The sequence below is a fragment of the Pecten maximus genome, chromosome 12 (genome assembly GCF_902652985.1).
Source record: "Pecten maximus chromosome 12, xPecMax1.1, whole genome shotgun sequence".
Lineage (NCBI taxonomy): Eukaryota > Metazoa > Mollusca > Bivalvia > Pectinida > Pectinidae > Pecten > Pecten maximus.
The window spans coordinates 30656112-30680823 of NC_047026.1; the positions used below are offsets into that span (position 1 = coordinate 30656112).

Here is a 24712-nt window from a genome sequence, read left to right on the forward strand (position 1 = left end):
AACAGAGACTTTAATAATTTTAATAGTTAAAAATATCACAGATATGTTTCAAAGAATCAGCAGCTGATTTCATACTATTACAATATATATAATATGCACACTTCAGGTAAATTAAGGTGATATTACCAGATATTGTATATGGTAAAACAAATGTGCATTACGTGTTTAAAACTATTCAGTGATTATTCCTCAACACAGCGGTCATGTGACCTTGTAACAGTAATGCATGGTGGTAATGAGGACGTAGAGTTTATACCACTACTTCTTAAACACCAATTTTGAACCAGACTCGGTCTCTTGTTTTGACTTCGAATCCGACTCTGGTGGCAGTGGTTTTTGGTCAGATTCTGAATTTGGCTGTTTTTGTTCCTGTTTTTCCACTGTGATACTCTGATCTGGTGCCCCCACTTTTTCAGACGTGTTTTCCTCCTCTTCCGGTTCAGTGATGAAGGTGATTACCTGAATCCTCTCCTGTGGTCTCCTGCCACTGACAAGAATTTCGTATGTATTATCCACAACGTCTAAATCATCAATCATTTCATGATAACGTTCATCAAGTCCAGCGTAACCATTACGAGCCTCTCTGTCAATGATGTCGCGTTCCTTAATAGCATCACGACTAAACGCCCGAATCTCTGAGCCAGGTGCCATGCTGCTGAGTCGGGATACTCCATCACCTGGCCCAGATTTTGTTGGAGACATGCTCAGCTTTTCTTTGTTGGATGGAATATCGTTAATTTCCAAATTTGAGGCAAATTTGACAACGCTTGGCGGACGTCCATCTTTTTCTTCGATGTTCTTTTCCTTTTCTAATTCGTCAGCTCCAGCCTCACTTTCCTCACACAAGCTTTGACTGAGGCTACCGTCAGCCTCCTCAGATATTTTATCCATCCTACTTGATCGTGGCCGGGATGATTCCCCATCAGATTCGTCATCAACTGTGGATGGTCGTGACTTGAGCCCTGGTGTAGACTCCATCTCTGATGTTGTGTCGGGGGAGGTGCTCGTGTCATCACGGGACAGAATCTGTTTGAGTTCCTCGTCCGCTGTCGGAGTGAGCATGCGATGATGTGGTGTGGTTGAACGACTACTGGGTTGACTCATGGATGACCGAATTCTCTGCATCATTGGTTCCTTCTCTGGTTCATGTTCCTGATAATCAACCAGATATGTTTTAGAAAAAGTAACTATATGTAAAACAATCTTTTATAATCTAAATCAATATAAATGTCTATTACTTTAATTTACTTATAAAAATGATATACAAAATAACTTTATCCTTATTAAATATTTAAATGTTTTGATTGAAATTATTTGTATTCAATACACCAATTCAATTATGTGTTCGATTTAACCAGTTCACTAAGTTTTGGGAATCTTAGTTTTTTTTATTAATCCTAAATATGATTTCCTGAAATTAAGATTTAGAATTAACATACCAATGGTATAACTAATTATGTAAATGAAACATGAATTTTAGCAAAACGTTATATACATGTATCAAGATCTGCATACCATAAATTACATGAATGTAATATGATTAGCATAATATTCTTGAGAGAGAAAAATAAGTTTCGAAAGTTAGACAAAATTACGTACCTATTTTGTAACAAACAGAACCCCAACAATATACCCCATGGCCATGCATGTTCACAGAAAACATTGAAAAAAAAATCATGATACTTCTTCATTTGATTTTTAGTTCATCATTTACATTCTTCGTGTGCATAAAATTCATTCATTTCTGGAATGGCATGCATGTGAACTTGTACTTACAAATTTCGTCACACTACACAATCTGGAGTATGAGAAACTGTGGGTGTGAAACGGGTCAAGGAGGAGTGGTTTCCTGTCGCGTGCTTTCAGTCTCACCTCTCTATAAGGGTTATGTCTACGAAAGAAATTCTACAGAGGGTGCAGAGGGGAGAGAGTGCTTTTAGTGTTAGGTACAAGCATTTATAACAAGTTACATGCAAGGTAAGTACAAGCATTAGTCAGGTGAAGTGAATAGTGCATAGATTAATGGCAGCATGTTTTGGTGAAGATATATTATATGATAGTCATTCCACAGCCAACTACAACACAACTGTTATCTACACATAGATGTACAAGGCCCAGCTTTAAAGATTGAACATAAAAGATAATTCATATTCATCTACTGAATTTTGTTTCTTATTTCGTAAATTCTATTTTGTTATTTTGTACACCAACAATTCCAGGCAGGCACATTATTATACAACACGGATAGTGTTGTCACAAACAATTATGTATTTACGATCGGTTAGTTATTATACAACACGGATAGTACTAGTGTTGTCACAAACAATTATGTATTTACGATCGGTTAGTTATTATACAACACGGATAGTGTTGTCACAAACAATTATGTATTTACGATCAGTTAGTTCTTTTACAAGCTTTAACCCAACTTTCAGTGATCACGCAAACTTTACAAACATCATATATGTCGTTATCTAGTACGAAGATCATACTTCAGAGTTGTTTATTAAATAAAGAGTCATTAGATCTGAGGAAGACAGGCCTGTATCAACAGAGACATATATAGTATATATATCTCTGGTATCAAGTATGAATTTACATTATTTTGTTGTTTCCATGTTTTCGTGTTACAGTATAACGTAGTAGTACTAATTAAGTTTTAATTGAATTTGAATTTTATAATCTTAATAAATTTGTTACTCTTTCGAAATAAAAAAGAACTTTGGAGATACAATTTCAACAAATATTTAAAGCATAATGATTTCCACAACTGTCTCTAATAATTTTTTTGTTATTATTTTTTCTGAGCATGTCAAGTCATGAATCTTTGGTTAGGTACATCATATCATAATCTTTGTTTGATTTCAGTGCGCTACAAATCTCCAATCTTTTTGTTTTTGTTTTTGTTTTTACAAATGTTGCCTGGTAGCGATATAATATAATAGAATTATTATTCGCTGTTTATCATTAGGCCATTGCTAAGTTTTGCATAATTGTATTACGGAGAGGATATTGATAAGTTGTGATAACTTTCGTCCAATCCTTTTGTGTATTGTTAGCAATAATTGATTTAAATTCAAGAAATTGGTAACGAAATCAGCTTATATCTATGTTCCTTTGTTATCATATATGTTCCCTTCAAATGAATAAGCGATATATATTAAACGAAATATATTCATTAAAATTAATATTGCTTTTCCTAGTGCCATACTATTAATGTGACCCTGTAATGATTAGAAAGCAGAACAAGCTAATTTTATAGATGAGTACTATATTGGTTTGAGAAACAATGGGAAACTAGGTTAGTGAGAATATATCAACTACATAGTATATATGTATAGCACAAAAAAGCTAAACAAAATTAAGCTTAAGAAGCAAACACTAGCACACAGCAGGACCAAGTTACTATATATATAAGAAGCACTAGGACAGGATTAGCTGTCATCGTGTGTTACCTCCAGTTCCTTCTCCGACTCATAGATCATACGAGCCAAATTTTCACGCTTAGTGTCGTCTTTCTCCTTGATAGTGATTTGTGCAGCAATGTTATTGCGTGTACATAGTTTGCGGACTTCATTCTTGATCTGGGCCACCATGTCCATATCCTCCGTGGCATTGATTCCAAACATCTCCAGAGTTTTAGCAATCTCGCTGATAAAATACAAACACAATTAAATATTGAAGTGATATATACATACAAGTGTACTAGATGTAATTTCTGTCCTCATTCTGCAGCAAAGTTTTGAAGTGTAACCCAGCTATGATTTTAAAAACTTTCTGGCAAGCTATTGCCCATTTATACAGCTGGAAGACAAGACAGAAACAGTAATGAAAATGCTCTTTTGAAGGATACAATAACACTGACTGAACTCTTGTGAGCAAGTATTGAACTGTTACCAGATGCTAGTGTATACATTCGATATGAATACAATTTGGGTGACAGATGAATAGAATGTCGCACGTTAGGGCAACATATTATTTAATATTTCTATATCATCACAAAGTAGCTTAATTGTTACAGTGCCAAAGTATAGATAAAACTATTTATTTTATTAATATAGGTTACAATCGGATTATATTACTACATACCAATGCTCAACAGCTTTTAGGAACGTTTTGTGTTGTTGTACCTTTTACCAAATAAAATTTAATTTAATTGAAAGCTCTCTAGGCCGAAAGTAATTGGCAGCTATTATTTTGTTATTTTCCTATATTTATCCAAATAGAATTCATATGCGTATTTTTTTTACTATCAATATGTCCTACTTTTTGAAGACAACAAAACAAATATTAACTTACTCTCGAACAACATCACTGGACTCTACCAGGAATCGTTCCTGAAGAACCTCAGCGACCTCTGGGGTTTTCAGTTCGAGGCACATGAGAGTATGGCAGGCTTCAGCTCTCACTGCAGCATTCTCCTCATACCTCACAGCCCACAATAATGTTTCTGTGATCTCCTCATTTATCACACCAATCTTACCCAGAGCTGCAAAACAAATAACCACCTTAAAAATGACAAAATGTAGCTGCAAAACAGCAAATCTGAAAAAATACAACTATCTTACTCTGTGCCAATGAAATATTAGGTACTTAAACATAAAAAAAATGGTTTAAGTTAAACGATCTTTATGACATATTCTAATACTTTCAGAATTTATGTATTGGTTCCCTTTACGCTTATTGAAGAGGAGGAGGAATGTGGTAATCATTGGTAAGCTCAAACCCAAAACTAGCTACACTGTATTTATAAAACTATCGTTTTCTGTCTTTTTTTTTATATAACAATAAGAAATACTTATAACATAGGCATCTAATTTAAAATTCAAAGAAATAGAACTTGGGAAGCAAGCAACTCACCTTGAACTGCTAAGGCCTTGACCTTCCAAATGGTTTCAAAAGTAGATAGCTTGAGGAGTTGTTCTAGCACTAACTCATCCTTAATCTCCAGATTACCACACGTGATGCACACTTCTGAGCGTATAGACACGTATTCATCCTCAAAACTCTTCAGGAATACTGGGAGTAGTTTGGCAGTCATTATACCTGTACACACAAACAAAATAACAAACTTAAGTAATTCCTGTAATAAAGACATACTTATATTAACTTTTAATAAAAACTCATACACATAATATAATTTACATACATGTACCAAGGGATACTTCATGATTTAGTTTGGTTCAATATTGCTTGATTTCCTATCAACAGCTACAGTCATTTAAGGATGGGGTAGTTCATGGAAGGGCATACCTGAATACACAGTTGCCAATGGAAAGAAATTACGGTTGACTGGATAATAAGTCATCCATGGAAGGGGAAGGTTGACTGAGAGTGACCAAGTATGAGGTGGTCGTGAAGTGTGAAGGGAGATATTCTTCTCCCAAATGAGGTTATATCTTCTGGATATGAGGAAACTACATGTAGCTGTTTATTTCAATAATCTGTTTGTATAATATAGATATATATTTCTCTTTAAAATTTGTGTATTCATTTTGAAATAGAACAATAGTCCCTGCCACTCACCAAGCTGTCCAATCTTGTTGATGGCCTCCAAACGCGTCATCTCATCACCTGTAAGGAGGCGGTTACAAAGGTCGTCGTGGACTTCTTTACCATGGCTGGTCTTGCCCAGACACTGGGCCGCTGATTTACGTACATCTTCATGCCAGTCATTCCACATTAGATCAGCCAACTTGTTTGTGATGTCCTGTACACAGTGGGACCAATTCATGTTAATGATCTATTAGAAATATGCATAATTATGTCTACCATAAATTACATATACTACATGTGGTTGATAAATATTGATGTGTTTATTTGGTGGAGATTTAGATCCTAACAACAGTCAAAGTTTATATATAAAGATTGATTCCATATTTGATGGTACCAATATTGTACAGGGCCTGATCTTGTGTGTTGTACTGACCTTGTTGATGGTGCCACTAAGTGTGGGGAGGATCTTACAAGCGATCACCTTGTGTCGCCAACTACTGCTGTTAAGCTGCTCTGCCACCATACCGTGGACCAGGGGCTGCCAAAAAACATGTTCATCTTCCGTTTAAAAGTGACACCTACAGTGTATGTTTTGTAAATAAAATCAGAAGAGAAAATTCTCCCTTAAGGAGAAATTCTCCAAGAACCAACGTCCTACAGAGTTCAAAAAGATGCTTTGTTTCATTGCTTGGTTCCAGGAGGATCCATAGTAGATACAGAGGCCTCTTAAACAATCCAGGTAAATAACAAAATAAAAAGAAGACTGCCAACTCCTGAATCCAGGTATCTAATTGTTGTATTGAAAAGGAATGCTGGTTGCCGACATTTTTCGGCCTTAGGTAGGCCGTCCTCAGGGCACAGCCGCTTACATAGTACAGTGTTACATGATGTACAGGTAGTGTATGTTTTGGTTACTAATAATGCATATTCAGATACAAAATGATAGCACAGACAAGTGTCTTATTTTTAAGCAAATATGGGGACTAGGAGGACCCCAAATGTCAAGAAAAATACCATTTCATAAGTAAAAATACAGTGTAAATATATGTATGTATTGAATTCCATCTTAGATCCACCTGGTATCAATTAAGTCTGCTCCTCATGCAGTACACCAGTAGAGCAAAGAAACCAGTCAACATGGTCATTATATTAATCCTATTGCTCAAAATATTTCAAAATTGCAGACCATATATTGTAATAAAGAAGTTTTTAATGAAATCTTACCGAGAACAGACTGAGCTTGCCAAGCAGAAAGATGGCTTTTTCGTGTTTGATGGTATCCTCTGTGGTGAGGAGTTGGTGGATCACCTCCCCTACAACCAGGGAGTTACAAACACCAAAGTGAGCCAGACACTGTGCTGCTGCCCAGCGATCAACTACGTTCTCACTCTCCAGGGCAATATGCAAAATTGCCTTAGCCTGAAACAGAGTTTAAAAAATTCCAGAATATCACATGACTTTTCGACAAAATTAGATAATAATTAACCTACTTTGATTATTGGTTTTGAAAACTTGTGTGACCTTCAAAATATTAGCACCATTTAATTGTCATTTTCTGGTTGAAGCCTCTGAAACTGATGAAGGTACCCTCATGCACTTACCTCTTCAGAGGGTCTGTTAAGGGAGTATAATGTGATGGCTGCAGCGATCTGAACATGCTGTTCAGCATCCTCCAACAGACATTCCAGCGCTACTAATAAACGCTCTGGAATCTCCCCATCTCCCAATGGGAAATTGAACTGGTTTTCCTGAGGTACATATTCAAAGTCATCCCTGTTGGCATTGGCTCGTTGCATCTCTGCTGCCTTGGCGATAGTTGCTATGGCCTTCAGTCGGACATGCGTCTGGATATCAGCCATGTCTTTTATGAGGTCATCTGTGGTACTGTCTGCCAACTGACCACTCAGGTGCCATTTAGCTCTCCATTCATCAACTGGTCAAAGAAAGAACATTTCAGCAAATGAGGAATCTAACTATAAATTCTTGTCAGCTATATGAGTACCTGGAGTTTAAGTAAACCTCACGTTGCTGTATAAAATAACTTATACACTCCACTAGTGGCCTAGCTTATTGTGACCTGAGGCATGTAACAGTTACTAAATGTTAGAATGAATATTACTGATATAATTCTGAAGATTCACAGCTAGATATGAGGACAGAAACAATACAATCATTTAAAAAACTTTTTCAATGGCATATATGTGGTACACTGTATATACGTTTTTACTGAAAATTTTTACAGGTGCAATTTTTTATGACTTCGATTCAAAACTGTGATTGATTTTGTGAAACAGTGTTAGTTTTTTTGTATTAATTCGAAAATGAAAGTTTTATGATTAAATATTTTGGAGTTTTAGCACATCTATCTTGTGTATACAATATGAACAATTATAATGTGAAACGGATTATCAAGCTCTATTAATACACTGACCTTTCATCCTAACATATACAATTTCATCTCATTTGTAACTTATAGGAAGTGTTTATTTGATATAATGAGTCAGGATAATTGATGTGTCCACTGTAACTGACAGTACTACTTACTGACTTGAGTGAGAGCCTGGTTATTCCTGGTGATCCTACGAGTGGTGGGGTCAGGTGACCTGTGGTACTCGGGGTCATACCCAGGTGGCACTATACGGCCATCCAGGTCCTGTCGGGAAAAAAATGAAACCCCAGCTTTGTTAATCAATTTCATAATAAGCATGCTTATTGTACATAAGAATTCACTTCCTTGTCAGAAGGACTTGCCATGAATTCCATAGCCATGATCCATACAGTTACAAGTCTACAGAGGTCGTTAAGGGAGCAAAGAAAAATGGCCTTTATAATGGGCATGCAGCTTTTATATAGATGTTGATACAATTAATTAGGTTAAATAAGGAACCGGGACAGGTGGCCTTAATAGACAAGTTTTTGTTATATGTATAACAGGTAGCTTTAATTCAAGTGTAAGGTTGGCTGTATATGGACCATAGGTTTGGTGTTTGTGCCTGTGTTCCATAAAGATGAGGAATTCGAGAGTGCATTATAACGTGTCTGATTCCTATAAAAACCTACATCTGATGCCACTGGAAGTTTGTGCCATCGTTGGAGACCCTTTTCCACCTTCTTTACAGCCGGTTTGTGAATACTGTACTTCTCCTGGTCTGTTTCAGGGTACCAGTCCTCTGGAGGCTTAGGATACTGATTCTGTAGCTGTTTACGGTACTGATTCTTTGTGCTCATGTAGATGTTAGTGTTGTCACCTTTCAGGTCATGGATTTGTTCAGCACCTGAATCAGGATTAGAATGTATACATGTACATCCAACTCCCAAATGTTAATTTAATATAAATTTGAGAAATAAAATGCCTGTTTCTCTGTATCCTAGCTTTGTTTTTTATGCAGATTTTGTTAAGAGATACTTTATTTGCAATACAGGGTATTTACAATTTGACATTATATAAAGTTATTTAATTTCAATCAGTCCAAAGAAATCTGTGAAAAATCAATTTTTAAGTTCCAATTTGAAGTGCTTACCAGTCAACCATTCCTGCTCAAACATGTTTTCAGTGTAGAAAAGTTTGTCTCCGACTTCAGGATTGACAAAGTCGCGAATGGTGGGCAGTGGTGGTGGGGAGTAGGACTTCATCGTGATGTCTGCTGTAGCATTAATTGCACCTGGTCAAAAAGTAAGCATTGTGATTAACGGTATCAGTATCATGTTTAAATATGACGGAAATATTTGACAAGATCAATATATCTATTTCCTTATATTCTGGATTGTACTGATGGCTTACCTTTATACTTACTTATATATGAATCAGATTTATATAGAAATAGACGTTTCGATACCTAATAGCTGGCTATACAAATGGAGTAAGTTATTAGTTAAAGTTGCACTGATAGACATCTACAGTACCTATACAGTACAAGGCCATACCAAATAGATTTGCCTGTTCACAAATCTTCTGTAAAGTAGATATATGACCGAAATTTAGATTCACATTTTCAAGGAACTTCCAAAATAACTTTGTAAAACTGGAATTGTTGCTCATCAGGGATTACATTTTTTGTAATGACATCTGTAAAAGTAAAACTTAATTTGGTATAGCTTTAGAATTGAAATTTGGGGGAGACAAAATATGTAGGTCTATTAGTAAAGATACAAGTATGTTATGGTACAGAAGATGATGGAATTGAACACATTTAGTACCATTACCCTATAAACATGTCTATTGAATCACTACAGGGTGTCTATATAGTAGAGATAAAATATACAAATCTATATCAAGTGGATCAGTATTCAACATAATGCACCCAGCCACAAGAAGATTTTCCCTGATGGAAATTCATGTAAACATTCATTTGTTTCTGAAATTTATAATATTTGTCATTTCAAAATACCAACATGTGCTAATTTTCTATATAATGAAATGCAATTACTGACCTCTCAACTTATAACTCTATTTATCTGCAAATAAGCTCCAGTCCACAAATAAGCCCCATTTTTCATTTTCATAGGATTATCAATTAAAATTGGTTCACAATTAAGCCCACCTACACCATAAAAAAGCAATGAAAATTTAAACTACTACACTTCTACACTAGGGGCATTCCGGAGAGGGCTCATTTGAAAATAAATAGGTAATTATACTTAGATGAACATGCAGTCTCACATTCACAGGGACCTGTGAATATGTGAAGTCTAATTGTATATGAACCATATCCTAGTGTAAATTAGGTATAAATATATGACACACCTCTCTGTTCATACTTCATTTTAATAAATACTGAATGTCAATAACATGTAATGGCCTCTTTAAGAATCTCTAAAAAATGTATCTGTAAACTAGGATACATGTAGGTCCAAATACAGATAGACTGTAACATTTTCTCAAGTCCCTGTGATACAGATACAACTTATTATGGTGATTATGATTTAGAGCATTGTAATGGCGGAGTAAGCATTTAAGCAGAAATGCGTGAGTGATATGTTTATGTATATGTAGTTTTGTCTCACAATCATTCTCAAATATGTTCTGAACTCTAGGAAGGTAAATGAAAATATGAAAATCAGAAAAAAAATAATATAATAATGAATTAAAAAAAATGCATGTTTAAAGAAATACAGAAAAATGTAGCTTACCAGACTATATTTTATGAAATAAACATTTGATACTGGTCAATGGTACAGTATCATTATTTTTATATATGAGAGATTCACCACTTTACTATACAATTATTATTTTAATGCTAGTTTTAATCCGGTAGTTAAACAAATGCAAATCTTAAAATTCTGAAAGGTAACAATTAAATTCCATTTAAGTTCAAAATTCTGTGTGAGGATGATTGTGACAACATAGCCCATAACTGTCTCTCATGCTTCTGATAAATGCAGCCAGTAGTTGACCCATGGTAGATCCCAACACAATAGGCCCAAACATTACAGTCACTTACTGTACTATTATACATTGCCCTGTACATACCACTGTGAATATTATCCAATAATACCAACATAGATATATATAATACAACAAGTACATGTACTGTATATATCATACACATTCGATAACTGTAAATGGAATATTTTTGTGGTGGAATCCTATCCTACAATTATCAAGCTCCGGCCCAATTAACTCGATCATAAACCTTTACTCAGGGGTGGGCTTATTACCAGACATTGGACAATTTTCAGACCAGGCTTGAGTATTGAAGTTAAAGATGACAGTCTCTAATATAGACATTGTCTCATCACAGTAATTTAAGTCCACAAACAAAACATATTCACTTTTACAGAAACTGATGTAACATTTTTAAACACAACAAACAAATCGCTAACAAGTTATTTCTACACCAATCATAATATTCAAGTTATGACATGGACAGACATTTATACAAACATTGTGAATACACTTCAACATTTATACATTGTAAATTACTACATCTACCAAAACCAATTTTCTCACAGTTATTGATTTATATGTATATATATACTTATTCCAATAAGATCAATTTTATTTTCCAGATTGCCTCATGAATGTTTCTTATTGTAAATTTACACCAAACTACAGTAGTGTTTAAAAACAATGAGATTTAACTCAGATGAGGATGTCACTACAGAATATCCAATCATGGTCTGGGCCTCCCCAATACAAAAACAAAGTACTCAATTGGCTCATGTAATGCAGTCAATTTTCCTTTGGTTACTGATCTAATGCATTCTTAATAGAAAGTAAGAACGAGTGAGTTGAAAAAGGAAACACAAATTAATGCCAGTGTTTGGTAGTTTAGTCTTTTTCGTGTTAACTTCTGACTCGATCATCTTTAGATTTCCTTCCCTTTAATCAACTTGACTTATGGGAACTCTAATATCACACACCCATAGGCCTGCCCTACATTTTCGTACATGTTTTGTTCAACAGACTAAATTCTGCCATTAATCTTGGTATTTTTACATGCATTTATATTATACATCGGTATATTAGTACAAGTATGTAATGCAATTGAGGATTATTTTATAGCCCAGACCATCATAATAAGTCAGAAAATTTAAGAAACAGTTTGGAATTTTCCTCTTCAACAGACAAGAAACATATCAAAGCCTAACAAATAATGATAGAACCCAACAATCTGGTCATATAGGATTACGAGGATGCTACTCTGACATCAACAAACATGACCTAATTAAAGTACTGGGTATGCGAGACTCTACTCTCCATCCTGCTCTACAAGCTCAAATCCTTACACACACAACAATCCACAGGCATCTAAACCAGTTACCTTTTTGTCCTAAAACTAAAACCAAAAGAAAAGAAAAAAAAGAAAATGTAAATGAAGATTATACTTAGATTGATATTGCAAATGATTTTTGTGATGTATTCTGGGTAAATGGATATCCTTGAGACGTTTAGCAATTTTTTTTTATACTTATTAATACATAAAAATGTGGACATCAGTATCATGAAAGCCTTTATGATATTCACATTGCACACCTACAATAAGCAATACAGAGACTGAAAAAAAGATATATTACACTTTCATTTAAGATACCTGGTAAATCATTTACATATGTACAATTCAATAATTTGACAGCCAGCGGTCAACTTGGATTCAACCATCTGAAGTATCCATTCAAAAAAATCTTATTTTTATGAAAATTTCTACAAATATTGATTTATACTCATTATTTCAATACCCTCTCAAGTTTGACTTGGAGCCATATAAATCCATCTTGACTTTCAGGTGCCCTAAATGGTTATGTTTGATCCTTCTGCTTCTAAAGTCTTTGAATTGTGATTGTGATCAGACGGGTATACAAAGAACTGTACAAGTACACTTTCATCCCCAGTCAATGTTTGTTTTCAGGTTAATAAAACCATGTATCAACCTTACCAAAAGGCTACAGTTGTACAATGTGTTAAGCAATGATAATCAATGTGTATGATAATAATCAAAATGTATCATGAAATTATCTACAAATGATTGACAATGATGAAATGTCATTAGCTTACGGTATTTTTAAAGATACAATTAAGACAGACACAATGTCATGTACATATATTAAATTTCCAGGCCCCTTGAAGTTCGTTAAAAACATTGGAGTTTTACTGTATGTGTATATGTCATAAATTAATCAAGTTCTCTTGGATTCTCTTTGCTTTTTGTTTTTGCCAGGTTGTGGCCAGGATTAAGTAGGCTTTCCTTTTGTTTGTTTTTTAAGTGTTTATAATCATCATGCATCTGAACTACTTGTTAAGTTGAGTAATACCAATGAAAACATTAATGTAGTTTTAATTATAGCAGAAGTTATCCTACAGAAGACTAGCTGCTGTAATACTGTCAGTATGTGGAGGAGTTTCCTGTATATATTATTAAGTACTGTGAAGACCTGTCTAATCTAACCCCTGAGTTAATAACAACATAATATGTAATACATTAGATTTGTAATATATGACATCTATTGGACATAATTCTCTTTTTAAATGACCATATAGCTAGGCCCTGTGTATTTTGTATAATCTGTAATTGAGTATGACCTCCAGTGTTGGATTAGACAGGTTTCACTATTACTCTTGTGCAATTTAACTGTGCTTTCATTACCATTTAAGTCATACACAGCTGAAACAGAAATCTTATTGTACATACGTGTGTCTCTCAATTTACCAAAACTTTTTCAAACCTGGCTGCCTTTCAAATTGAAATACCCCTGATGTTAACAAAGTGAAATGGTCATTTGTTCAAATTCTGTCTACAAAATCTCCCACACTAGCTGTGAGTGAGGTTTTATTGGTCCAGAATGTTATATTTCAAAATCATAGACAAATTTGTTTACATACAGTGCAGTTACATAACGAATATTCTTAACTGGGATGAAAATACTATTTTCCTGATAAATAGTTATTTTACCTTTTGACATTATTTTTTGATTTAAACATATTTACCTGTCAAAACACAAGTGGGATTAGACACAAGTATAAAACTTATAATCCGTCTTTTCCCCAAATTGACAGTAGTATAAAATATAATGGTCAAGCAACACAATTATAACACCAGTTCGACTATAATGCTATATACAATTATACCACCTACTGTTTCCAGTTGTATTACCCTTATCTACATGTATATCTCCAAGGTTATAAGAAATAAAATGCTTCAAAATCTAGTCAATTGTTGACAAAAGTTTAAATGATACACTAGCTTTAAAAGCTACATCCAGAGTAAAATGTGTTCATACATATTCGTACATACCTGCATCCTCTTTCTCCTGCTTTTTCTTGATACGGCGTATGCCTGCTGGCTGTCTGTAGAATGGAGCCTTGTTTTCCTCTGAGTATGGGTCATTTGCTTCAGGCTTTGTACCTTCTATGTTGTAAACCTTTGCCAGCAAACTAATATAAATTGCAAAATACATTTTGTTGACATTAAGGGCTGATTTTGTTCTTTTTCAAATTATTAAGACTTGACCAGTTGATATGGATATTATGTTAGCCTGCATATTGGTTTATACTGTATTGCTATTATCTGGTTGTAAGCTAGGTAAACTACCCCCTCCCCCGTTTATATATACCATGCCCCCAAGCTAACTTTTTAAGAATAGATAGTATTCATGAAGTAATTAACATTGACGGTAATGCCATGCTTTAAGAAAATCTAACTTACGTAGCTTCTTTTTTCTTCCACTTCTTTTTTGGTTTTACTTCAGGCTTTTCTTCCTTTTCTGCAGCATCCATCTCCTCTCTGATAAGTTCACTGTGGTCTGGCTTCCCATACCAACCCTCATACATGGCTTGCATCTTTTCCTTATCTTCTGCTGTCTTCATCCTCTCATACACAAGCCAGCTTGCTGATGATTTACTCAACTCTGACAAAACATACCCATCCCAATCAAAGTCTTTCTCTTCAAGAATAGGAATATCTGGTAACTCTACAAGTTTCTTTTTCTCAGACTTTGTCGGACTAGGTGCTTCCGGCAGCTCCTCAATTTTCTCAATATCAGGTTTAGATTGCACAACTGGTGTTCCTTTTCCTGCTGTCTTTTCTACTTGATAACGGTTTATCAACCTCCTTTTGAGCAGAAATAGGTTTCTTTTCTTTTTTCTTTAGTTCTGCATGTGATTTCACTTCAGTCATGAAAAATCCACCTAAATCTTCCTGACTACTCTTCAAAGATGGATTAAACTGTTCTTCAAGTGCGGCTTTCCTTAGTGCATCTTTATGCATTTGCATGGCTTTGTCCATAATCTTCCTCTTCAGCGGTTTTAATTGTGGTTTTGTAGAAACAGTGAGATTGCATGGCATATGACGCTTGTCAGTATTCCTGGCATCATGTCTTCCTGGAGGAATCTTCATTTTAGGTTTTGGTGCCACTAGACCATGTGGAGTTAGAGCTTCATACAAATATTTATCATCATAGGGAAGCATATGAAAGCAGCGGTCTCTAACCACATCTTCCTCAAATCTGATATCAGTACTAATCTTTTTTAGGTAATCTTTTTGGACAGGTTCATCCTTAAGTTGATTAGAACGAAATACAACTGTAGTTGGTTCCCTACCACCTCTGCGTGCAATCATCAGGTCCAAGGAAGTGGTAGTATCCTCAGATCCAAGCTGTGGGACCTTGACCTTGTCCGCACATGCAAACAGAGATGGCGTATTCATGCCAATCCTGCTTTGACGCATCATCTTTGTTGATTATATCTTTTTTTATTTAATGGAAAATCTGGAAATAAAATAATTTCTGATCATTATGTTGTTATTAGGAGGGGTTTCGTTAGCACCTAAGTCAAAGTCAACGAAATAATTCAAAAATGTCAATTTAAACACAAAAGTTAAATGCATTTCTTTTAATATTTATTATAACACAATTTAAGTTCTACTCTCTATTAACACCCCAGCTTGTAAATAAGTTAAAATAATGGACATAGACAATGCATCAAAATAGCTTTATAAATGGATGCTTAAGGTTCTTTATGTAACACTGAGTGGATAATAAAAAAAGTATTTTTTTTTTAGTACATCTACTGGCAAACCATGTATAAAATTCACATAAAGAATATTGTAATGGTTTACATTGTGATATAGAATTTTAACATAACAGTAGAAAACAAATGTTTATAGTTCTAACACATATTACTTACACTGTCAATCCGGTATTAAACTGCCTGGGAAGTAACATCAAGTTAAGTCCGAATTTTCTGACGATCTTACTATGTTAATCAGCTTTTGGCGATATTAACATCAGAACCCTTCGGATTACATCAAGTTGTGCCCAAGATAAGACACAGAGCGTTTTAATATATATAGTAGAATCGAGATCTGTGTCAATTTACGCTTCCCAAAGGTTTCATGTTTACGTGGCATTTACTTAATTATTATGATTTGTCATAATTACAAACATATACATAATTGATACATGGGCGTACTTATTTTGTCATAACATCATGCATTAGGCCTAGTCACGGACTGTTATCCGTCTGCTGTATAAACTTACTGTAAATATCGCACTACATTCCACTGCTAGACACGTGCACTGCATGTCTTACTTAAGAATGCTGCCGAATCCAACTGATTGTAATACCCGTGTATCATTTGATCTTAACCCGGGCCATTATTATCCATTAGTGCACACAAAACATTTCCTTATATTTTTAACAGCTCGGCATCCGCCATATTGTTTCTTCGTTTCTATGACAGATCGGCGTCGATAAAATGTTTTAGTAGTTCAAGGGCAGTAACTCTTGCGATAGGCCTACTTAATTAGTGTAGAGTAACTGATTCATGTGTGTTAGAAAAAGTTATTTTTCATAGTTATACATTACTATTGTATCCTATTTACATTCAATGCCGTTTTTCATTCGTATTGTATATAAATGCATGTATCACAGGGACTTTGAACGAATGCCCAACCCTGCTGTAGGCCTAAGTCAATGTGTATTGTATGATTTGTGTCGACGGGGCGATATTGTACGCCGCTCCATTTTACGGACCACATTCCTGTACTCCGACTAAGTCTAGCCCTCCACCTCTGGGTTGCAAGTTCGAAACCCACGTGGGGCAGTTGCCTGGTACTGACCATAGGTGGTTTTCTCCGGGTACTCCGGCTTTCCTCCACCTCCAAAACCAGGCACGTCCTTAAATGACCCTAGCTGTTAATAGTTAAACATAATATCGTTTAAAAAAAACAGCATTAAAAAACATCAAACTTTCTACAAACATCCGATTTACATGTATATGGAAAAAGAATAAGTTTTTAATAGATATATACATATATGTGATGCAGTGTGTGATTGATTTTGCAGTAACTGACTTGGTTTAGATGTGTAGAATTGAACAGTAAATATGACTAAGTCATATATAATGTACATGTACATTGTATTGCTTAAAAACTGAATAAAAAGTAAATTATAAAAAAAAAGTTTTAAATAGAGAATGAGCAAATCCTTGAATTTCAGAAATCGCCGACTTGCAGGTTTCATGGGACTGTGGTTTTCATTTTTTTCATATAAGTGAACTTACGAAAGCCGGTTGGGACCATTTTCGTAGAAGAAAATAATATTTTTTTCGCGTTATATCGCGAAACTAACGCGTTATATCGCGAAACTAACGCGTTATATCGCGGAACTTTCGCTATATTTCCTATATGTATATAGCTATTTACTAATTGTAAAATGTATGGAGTTGGCGTCATTTGGTGATGTCATATTTATAACTGTTGCAGACAACAAATCCAGTATTCATTAATAAAATTGGTGTAATATAGTATTGTTTTTGTGTTTCAAAATTAATTATGTTTTGATGAATTTCTTGTATCTCGGTACATGTATGTCTATGATGACTCAGGGCATACTTGATTCAACTGTGTAAATTTCAAGTTATCCTATAAATTTAGCATCTATCATATGTTCAAACTTGGATAGGTCACAAGTACATTTAATGAACTGTGTGAAGTAACATGAATATTATAAAAAATAAATAAATAAATAAATAAATAAATAAGGCGAATGAAATCAATTACCCTGAATACCTTTATAAGATAGTACTAGCTATCTTCATTTGTCCACAAACAGTATGAAAATAAGTATTTGATACTTAACATTTGACTGTATGTTATTCCCCCCCCCCCCCCCCCCTACCTGTATACCTGTATATACAATGTATAAAAGTTTAAAATACATGGGATGTGTATATAGTTTATCATTTGCTCATAAGCGAAATGATGTTTGTTTTCATAAAATATTTGTTATTTAGGTGAGGTAATAATTATGTGTGTGTGTGTGTGTGTGTGTGTGTGTGTGAGTGAGTGGCAGAGTCAATATGTATGTATGTGGTAGACAAGTTATGCATGTCTAATTTGTACATTGCTGTATTGGTTGTATGTGGACTTTATAGTGTATAAGTACATGTGTGGCATGGTAGTTGGATTGAAAGTATAGGGTGAGGTTTATACTTAACTTTCGCATTAATTTGGTAGTGTCTTTGTTTTTTCCTTATCCAAACGGCAGGAATGACTTGCATACCCCAGAAGGAATGGAATGAACTTGGAGAAAGCTTATTTTGGCACGGGATGTGACGGACATTTGTATTAGCTGAATGTTTTGAATAGTGATTAGTTTATCCTTAACCGTCTGGAGGAGGAAAAAACTCCCACACTACCCCACCAAAACTACATGTACAGTGTATTATAAGAGTCCACAACTACCATAGCCAGTATTGTACTTTGAAGCATGATTATGTATATCTATCCGTTTAATAACTAGTCTATCTGTTACATGTACACGCATGTACTAACGCGTTGTATGTAAGATAGTGTGTTTCACGGTGTGTTTTCCCCAGCCATTTGTTTATAAATTCTTCATATATGAATAAGTCCTTATTTTGATAAATGTCTCCTCTCGTTTTTTGTTACTCAACAGAACCATGTTGCTTTACGTGACTGTGATTATACGACTCATGGTCTTTTTTTACATGTCATCTTTCAAATTTATATGTACATATTATGACTTCCTTTTTTGCTTACTTAAGATGTCCTTACTTTTAGAATTCATATATCTAACCTTTTGCTGGACTGCAAGTTTGTCTGAATGTAAACCCAATCGCCTAACAAACTACTCGCGTTTCTGTTTTGATAATGGGTAACGATTACATGAGCCATAGAATGGCGATTGGTGTTTTCTATTCAAAGGCTTACAGTTATTGTTTGATTAAGTCGAACTTTATTTTTCTTCTAAAAATCAGTGAAATTTTAAAAATGAATCATTATATTATTCACTATTTACATTGTATAGTTACCAATATTTTTTCTTGTTTCCATAATTTGGATTTTTCGCTAGTACTTGTATTATTGATTCTACAATGTATGGATGTTAAGCCGAATCCTGGTCCGAGCCTTGACGAGCTTTCACTTTTTCACTTGAATATTAGAAGCGTTCGAAATAAATTAGAATATGTCGAAGATATAATCAGTGAATATGACGTAATATGTTTAACCGAAACTCATCTTGATGACAGAATATCGTCTGACGATTTGACAATCGAAGGTTTTCATGCCCCTTTTAGACGTGATAGAAACTACGCGGGTGGGGGGATTCTTGTGTACGTTAAAAATTTATGAAATGTTACTAGGTTACATCATCTAGAAAATCCAGAGGATGAAACAGTTTGGGTTCAGATTAATTTAAAAAATTACTCAATTATTGTATGTACCGCCTACAGACCAGAACATTCCACTGCGATATTTTGGGAACATCTTCGCGCTTCTTTAAGTAATGCTTTTGATCTGTGTTCAAACGTAATTGTAACTGGTGACCTAAATGTAGACTTATTAACTGTTCAACCCACTCACATTTTCTGTGACATCATTAATTCCTTCAGTCTCGTAAATGTTATAAATGAACCAACACGGTTTGGGCAGACAAGAAATACTCTACTTGACCCTATACTTTTATCTGATTCTCTTTCCAGTTCTATTTCTTCAACTGTTGCTATCGATAGGAATATTAGTGACCATGATGGCTGTATGACTAGCATCAAAGTACCCGGAATTATTTCTCCGAGTTATATACGTAAAGTTTGGATTTATAGAAGAGCTGACTTTTATCGTTTTAATAATCTGTTATCTGAGTATAATTGGGAAAATATGATTTCAAATTGCGATTCTGTAGATTTAGCTTGTGATCGTTTTACCGATTTATTTTTACAATTTGCTAATCAATGTATCCCCTCTAAAGAAGTTTCCATTAGACCTAATGATAAGCCGTGGATGAATTCAGAAATAAGGAAAAATATCAGATTCCGTGATAGGTTATATAAAAAGGCCAAAACGACAAAACGCGATCCGGATATTAGAAAATATAAAGACCAGAGAAATAAAATTAATTACATGAAAAAAAATGCACGCTTAATTTTTTATGAAAATGTTCATGGTCTTATTGACGAGTATTATAGTTCGGATTCTAAATCTTACTGGCGACTTGTTAAACGTCTTATGAAATCCAATATGTCAACTGAACAGATTCCAACTCTTATAGATACTGATTCTAATTCTCTAGCCACTACAGACTCCGAAAAAGCGAATCTATTAAATAAATACTTTTGTGGCATTACCAGTCTTGATGACAGTGAACATGTTTTACCATTTTTATCCCTCTAGAACTAATAATACATTAAGTAATATAATAGTTACACAAAGTGAAGTTAAAGATGTTTTAAAAATACTGAAACTCGGCAAGGCATCTGGCCATGATGGAATCAGCCATCATATGTTGAAATATACTGTTGAGTCTGTTTGTATACCATTAACATTGTTATTTAACTTATCCTTATCAACATGTGTTTATCCAGATGTATGGAAAACTGCAAATGTTATGCCTCTATTCAAGAAAAATGATAGGTATTCTGTAACTAATTATAGACCAATTTCTCTTTTATCAACAGTAGGAAAAGTGTTCGAGAGAGTTGTGTACAAACATATGCATAATTTCATGTTAGAGAATTCATTGTTTTATCAGTATCAGTCAGGTTTCATGCCAGGTCATTCCACTGTTTTTCAGTTAATTGAACTATACCACAAAATCTGTTTGGCCCTCGAAGAAAAAAAGCACACGTGTATGATATTTTGCGACATTTCCAAAGCTTTTGATCGTGTATGGCATCGGGGACTTATTGCTAAGTTAAAATCATATGGTTTTACTGGTGAACTTATAAAATGGCTTGAAAATTATCTTTCAAATCGTAAGCAGAAAGTCTTTATAAACAATTCATTTTCATCTCTTAGTACGATTAAAGCAGGGGTGCCTCAAGGCTCGATTCTAGGACCTCTTCTATTTCTGATATACATAAATGATATAGCCGATTTTCTTGAATCAGTTTCTAGACTCTTTGCAGATGATACTTCTCTTTTAGTTTCCTCCCACTCCTGTCAAGAGATAGAGCAAATACTTAACAGAGATCTTGAAGTATTGAACACCTGGGCTAAAACATGGTTAGTTACGTTTAACCCTAATAAAACCGAAATGATTTTCATATCTAATTCAAACGAAATTGAAGCAGACCTTGATATTGTTTTTGATGGAATTTTTGTAAATTTTACAGAGACTCATCGGCATCTTGGTGTATTAATCAGTTCATCTGCTAAATGGGGAGATCATGTTAATTCTATATATAAGTCCGCTATGAAAAAGATCAATATGTTAAGGAAATTGAAATTCATATTAAAACGAGATGCTCTACTTAGAATTTACAAAACTTTTATTTTACCTATTTTAGAATACGCATGTGAACTTTGGGACGGGTGTTCAATATCAGACTCTATAAAATTAGAATTAGTCCAACGTGAGGTAGCACGAATTATCACTGGTTTACCATCATATGTAAATGTTTCAGCTTTATACTCGGAAACGAGCCTTGAGACACTCTCTGAGAGACGAAAACGAAGAAAATTAAGTCTATTCTACAAAATGGATAGGAACTTAACTCCACATTATCTTAATTCTCTTCTTCCTCCAAATGTCGGCGATACTAACAACTACATCTTACGAACTAACAATAATTACAGAATTCTCCACTACAGACTCTCCCTTACTACCTCCTCCTTTATACCTTCATCTCTACACATGTGGATGAATCTACTAGATCATCTCCTTCCTTGGCAACTTTAAAAAACAGTATATCCAGGTCTGATGAAGATAAATACCCAACATTTTATAATTTTGGTGACAGAAAGACAAATATTATCCATACTAAATTACGACATAGATGCAGTGCATTGAATTATGATTTGTTCCGTGTAAATCTCATAAATAGTCCAGATTGCAGTTGTGGAAATCGTTGCGAGAGTGTCTATCATTATTTCTTTGAATGTGAAAAGTATGTAAATTGCAGAGGCATTTTATTTGACAATTTAAGAAACTTAAATATTAATATAACATTGAATACTTTATTGTATGGTAACAATCTGTATGCCGATAATGTAAATCTAAATATTTTCAGACATGTGCATTATTTTATAAAGTCCAGCAAAAGATTTTAAGATATGCATTCGTATTATATATACATGTATATACATGTAATGTGTTATATTTCATTAATATTGTCCAGGCCAATAGATATTATATTGTATTTAGGAGAGGGCGTCAATAAGTTGACATAACTTGTGCCTTATCCTTTTGTTCACTTAATTGACAATAAAATATGTTTAAACTAAACTAAAAACTAAACTTTCGCGTTATTACGCGAAACTAATGCGTTATTACGCGAAACTAACGCGTTATATCGCGAAACTAATGCGTTATATCGCGAAACTTTCGCGTTATTACGCGAAACTAACGCGTTATATCGCGAAACTAACGCGTTATATCGCGGAACTTTCGCGTTATTACGCGAAACTAATGCGTTATTACGCGAAACTAACGCGTTATATCGCGAAACTAATGCGTTATTACGCGAAACTAACGCGTTATATTGCGAAACTAACGCGTTATTACGCGAAAATAACGCGTATTATCATATGACTGTGATTTTCCCCTTTCCTGATTGGCCAATTCTAAACATTCTCACTTTGCTCAAATATTATTTTCAACACCGAAAATATTATTTTCTTCTACGAAAATGGTCCCAACCGGCTTTCGTACGAACTAGATCCGTGCGCATATCACCAGTCATTCTTTAAAGTCGTGGGGTGAACACTTAACCACGTACAGCTACCCAATAGGCCTACCCATAATAAATGTATGACATGTATATATAAAAGGGTGCATGGGTTTCCTCAAGGGTGGGCATATGTGATCCCCTTCGTACCATCTGAAGTGAAGACAAATTTCAACTTACAGGAAAGTCTCATTTAATTCTACAATTCTGTCTTCACTTCAGATAGGTACTCCGGGACCCCATGAGAGGTTAAAAAAGAGTGTTCACGAAACAAACAACCACAACAATGATGTAGAGAACAAGAGTTGAGTATATTAAGGAAATCAAAGTGTTGACAATATCAAAATCAACAAAACAAACTGGAAAATATGTAAAAGCCATGTCTGTCAACTACTAAAGATACACTATGTAACATAATCACTGATCCGTACTATAATGAAAATTAAAGGGCTATAGCTTCCATTGCCATTTAAACTTCTTCGATATATTTAGAAATAAGATTTTTATATAATGAAATAGATATTGATATTGCAATGGCCTCAGTTATTTTTTAACATTTAAACTTCCACATTTTCAAGGGATGCAAACATTTACTTTTAAAAAACAACATCCATATTTATATCCTGATTTTATAATAATAGAAAGTGAAAAACTTTGCAATCATTTCCTGAAATTATTCCCATATCCACTGAAAAAATACAATAAAGGTTTTCGAAATTAAAAAAAATAAATCAAATACTGTTACTGTTTTCGATGTGAATACGTTGCGGTTACCAGTTAAACTTGAGGATGAAACTAATTAGCCCGAGTTTCCTCTTACCCTGACACCATATCTGGTGTACACCAGACATGGTGTCAGGGCCAGAGGAAACTCTGACTAGAAACTAAGTTACAATATGGAAATAGACATTTGTACATGTTAATGCATTGCAAAACAATTTAAGTAACAAATTTCGCAAAATAATTTATTCTCAAAACTAACCTAAATATGACTTTTTAACCAAAATAATCGTTGTTTAAAGTAAGAGTAATACGTAATTTTGGACAATGGATCTTAAACTGAAACCCCAACAAAACAGTAACAGTTCCCTTTAGTGATATTTCGTTGAAGTCAAGACAAAGAATCTAGTAGTTGAACCGCATAGCATACTATATACATATTAACGAACGACAATATGACCTGTCGCCCTCCAATTTAACCTACAATTCGACGATAAAAATATTAGTATAATATGAAGCGCGCTCCGAATGCTAGAGTATCCAGGAGCGAGCTTCCGAGTTTGTGGGAGCGCGGTCCTCACTTTTGAAACTGCTAGCACCCCATACAATTGTACGTCCGCCATCGTCACCGTCCGTGCGTAAAATGTTCATGCTCTAAACTTCCTCTCCAGTTCCACTATTATGACTTAGTTCAAACCTGCTTACATCTTATTGGCGTGATGACTGTTCTCATGATGTCATCGTGTTCCTTCCACCACAGCTAGGCGTCCGCATCTTATTAGTATTCAAAGAAAAAATATATATTAGCCCCTACTCCTACTATATGAACAAGATAATGGTTGGAGTAGGGGATATTTTTTCTATAAATA

General features: G+C 34.4%; 1 protein-coding gene across 5 annotated transcripts; it reads right to left on the minus strand.

The window, feature by feature from the left end:
• On the minus strand, positions 1-16674 carry LOC117339142 (HEAT repeat-containing protein 4-like). 5 transcript variants are annotated; one of them, XM_033900558.1, is made up of 16 exons: positions 16471-16674; positions 14640-15699; positions 14229-14368; positions 12261-12275; positions 9018-9158; positions 8557-8771; positions 8041-8149; positions 7098-7429; positions 6721-6915; positions 5930-6034; positions 5527-5710; positions 4861-5046; positions 4300-4489; positions 3456-3651; positions 1777-1905; positions 1-1152 (listed from the first exon to the last, which is right to left on the minus strand). In XM_033900558.1, the coding sequence occupies exons 2-16, from the start codon at positions 14798-14800 to the stop codon at positions 259-261; spliced, it is 3192 nt and encodes a 1063-aa protein (XP_033756449.1). In that variant the 5' UTR covers positions 14801-15699; positions 16471-16674; the 3' UTR covers positions 1-258. The 5 variants fall into 5 exon arrangements, with proteins under 5 accessions (XP_033756449.1, XP_033756447.1, XP_033756448.1 ...); XM_033900556.1 differs by lacking the exon at positions 12261-12275 and adding an exon at positions 13581-13598; XM_033900557.1 differs by lacking the exons at positions 12261-12275; positions 16471-16674 and adding exons at positions 13581-13598; positions 16118-16215.
• Positions 16675-24712: the final 8038 nt, after the last annotated feature.

Coding starts and splice junctions, on each gene's coding strand:
- LOC117339142 (XM_033900560.1), bottom strand. CDS start 15,662: ATGATGCGTCAAAGCAGGATTGGCATGAATACGCCATCTCTGTTTGCA. Junction 8,772..9,017: donor TGAGCAGGAATGGTTGACTG/GTAAGCACTTCA, acceptor ATCCTGATTCAG/GTGCTGAACAAATCCATGAC. Junction 5,711..5,929: donor TTAGTGGCACCATCAACAAG/GTCAGTACAACA, acceptor CACTGTGTACAG/GACATCACAAACAAGTTGGC.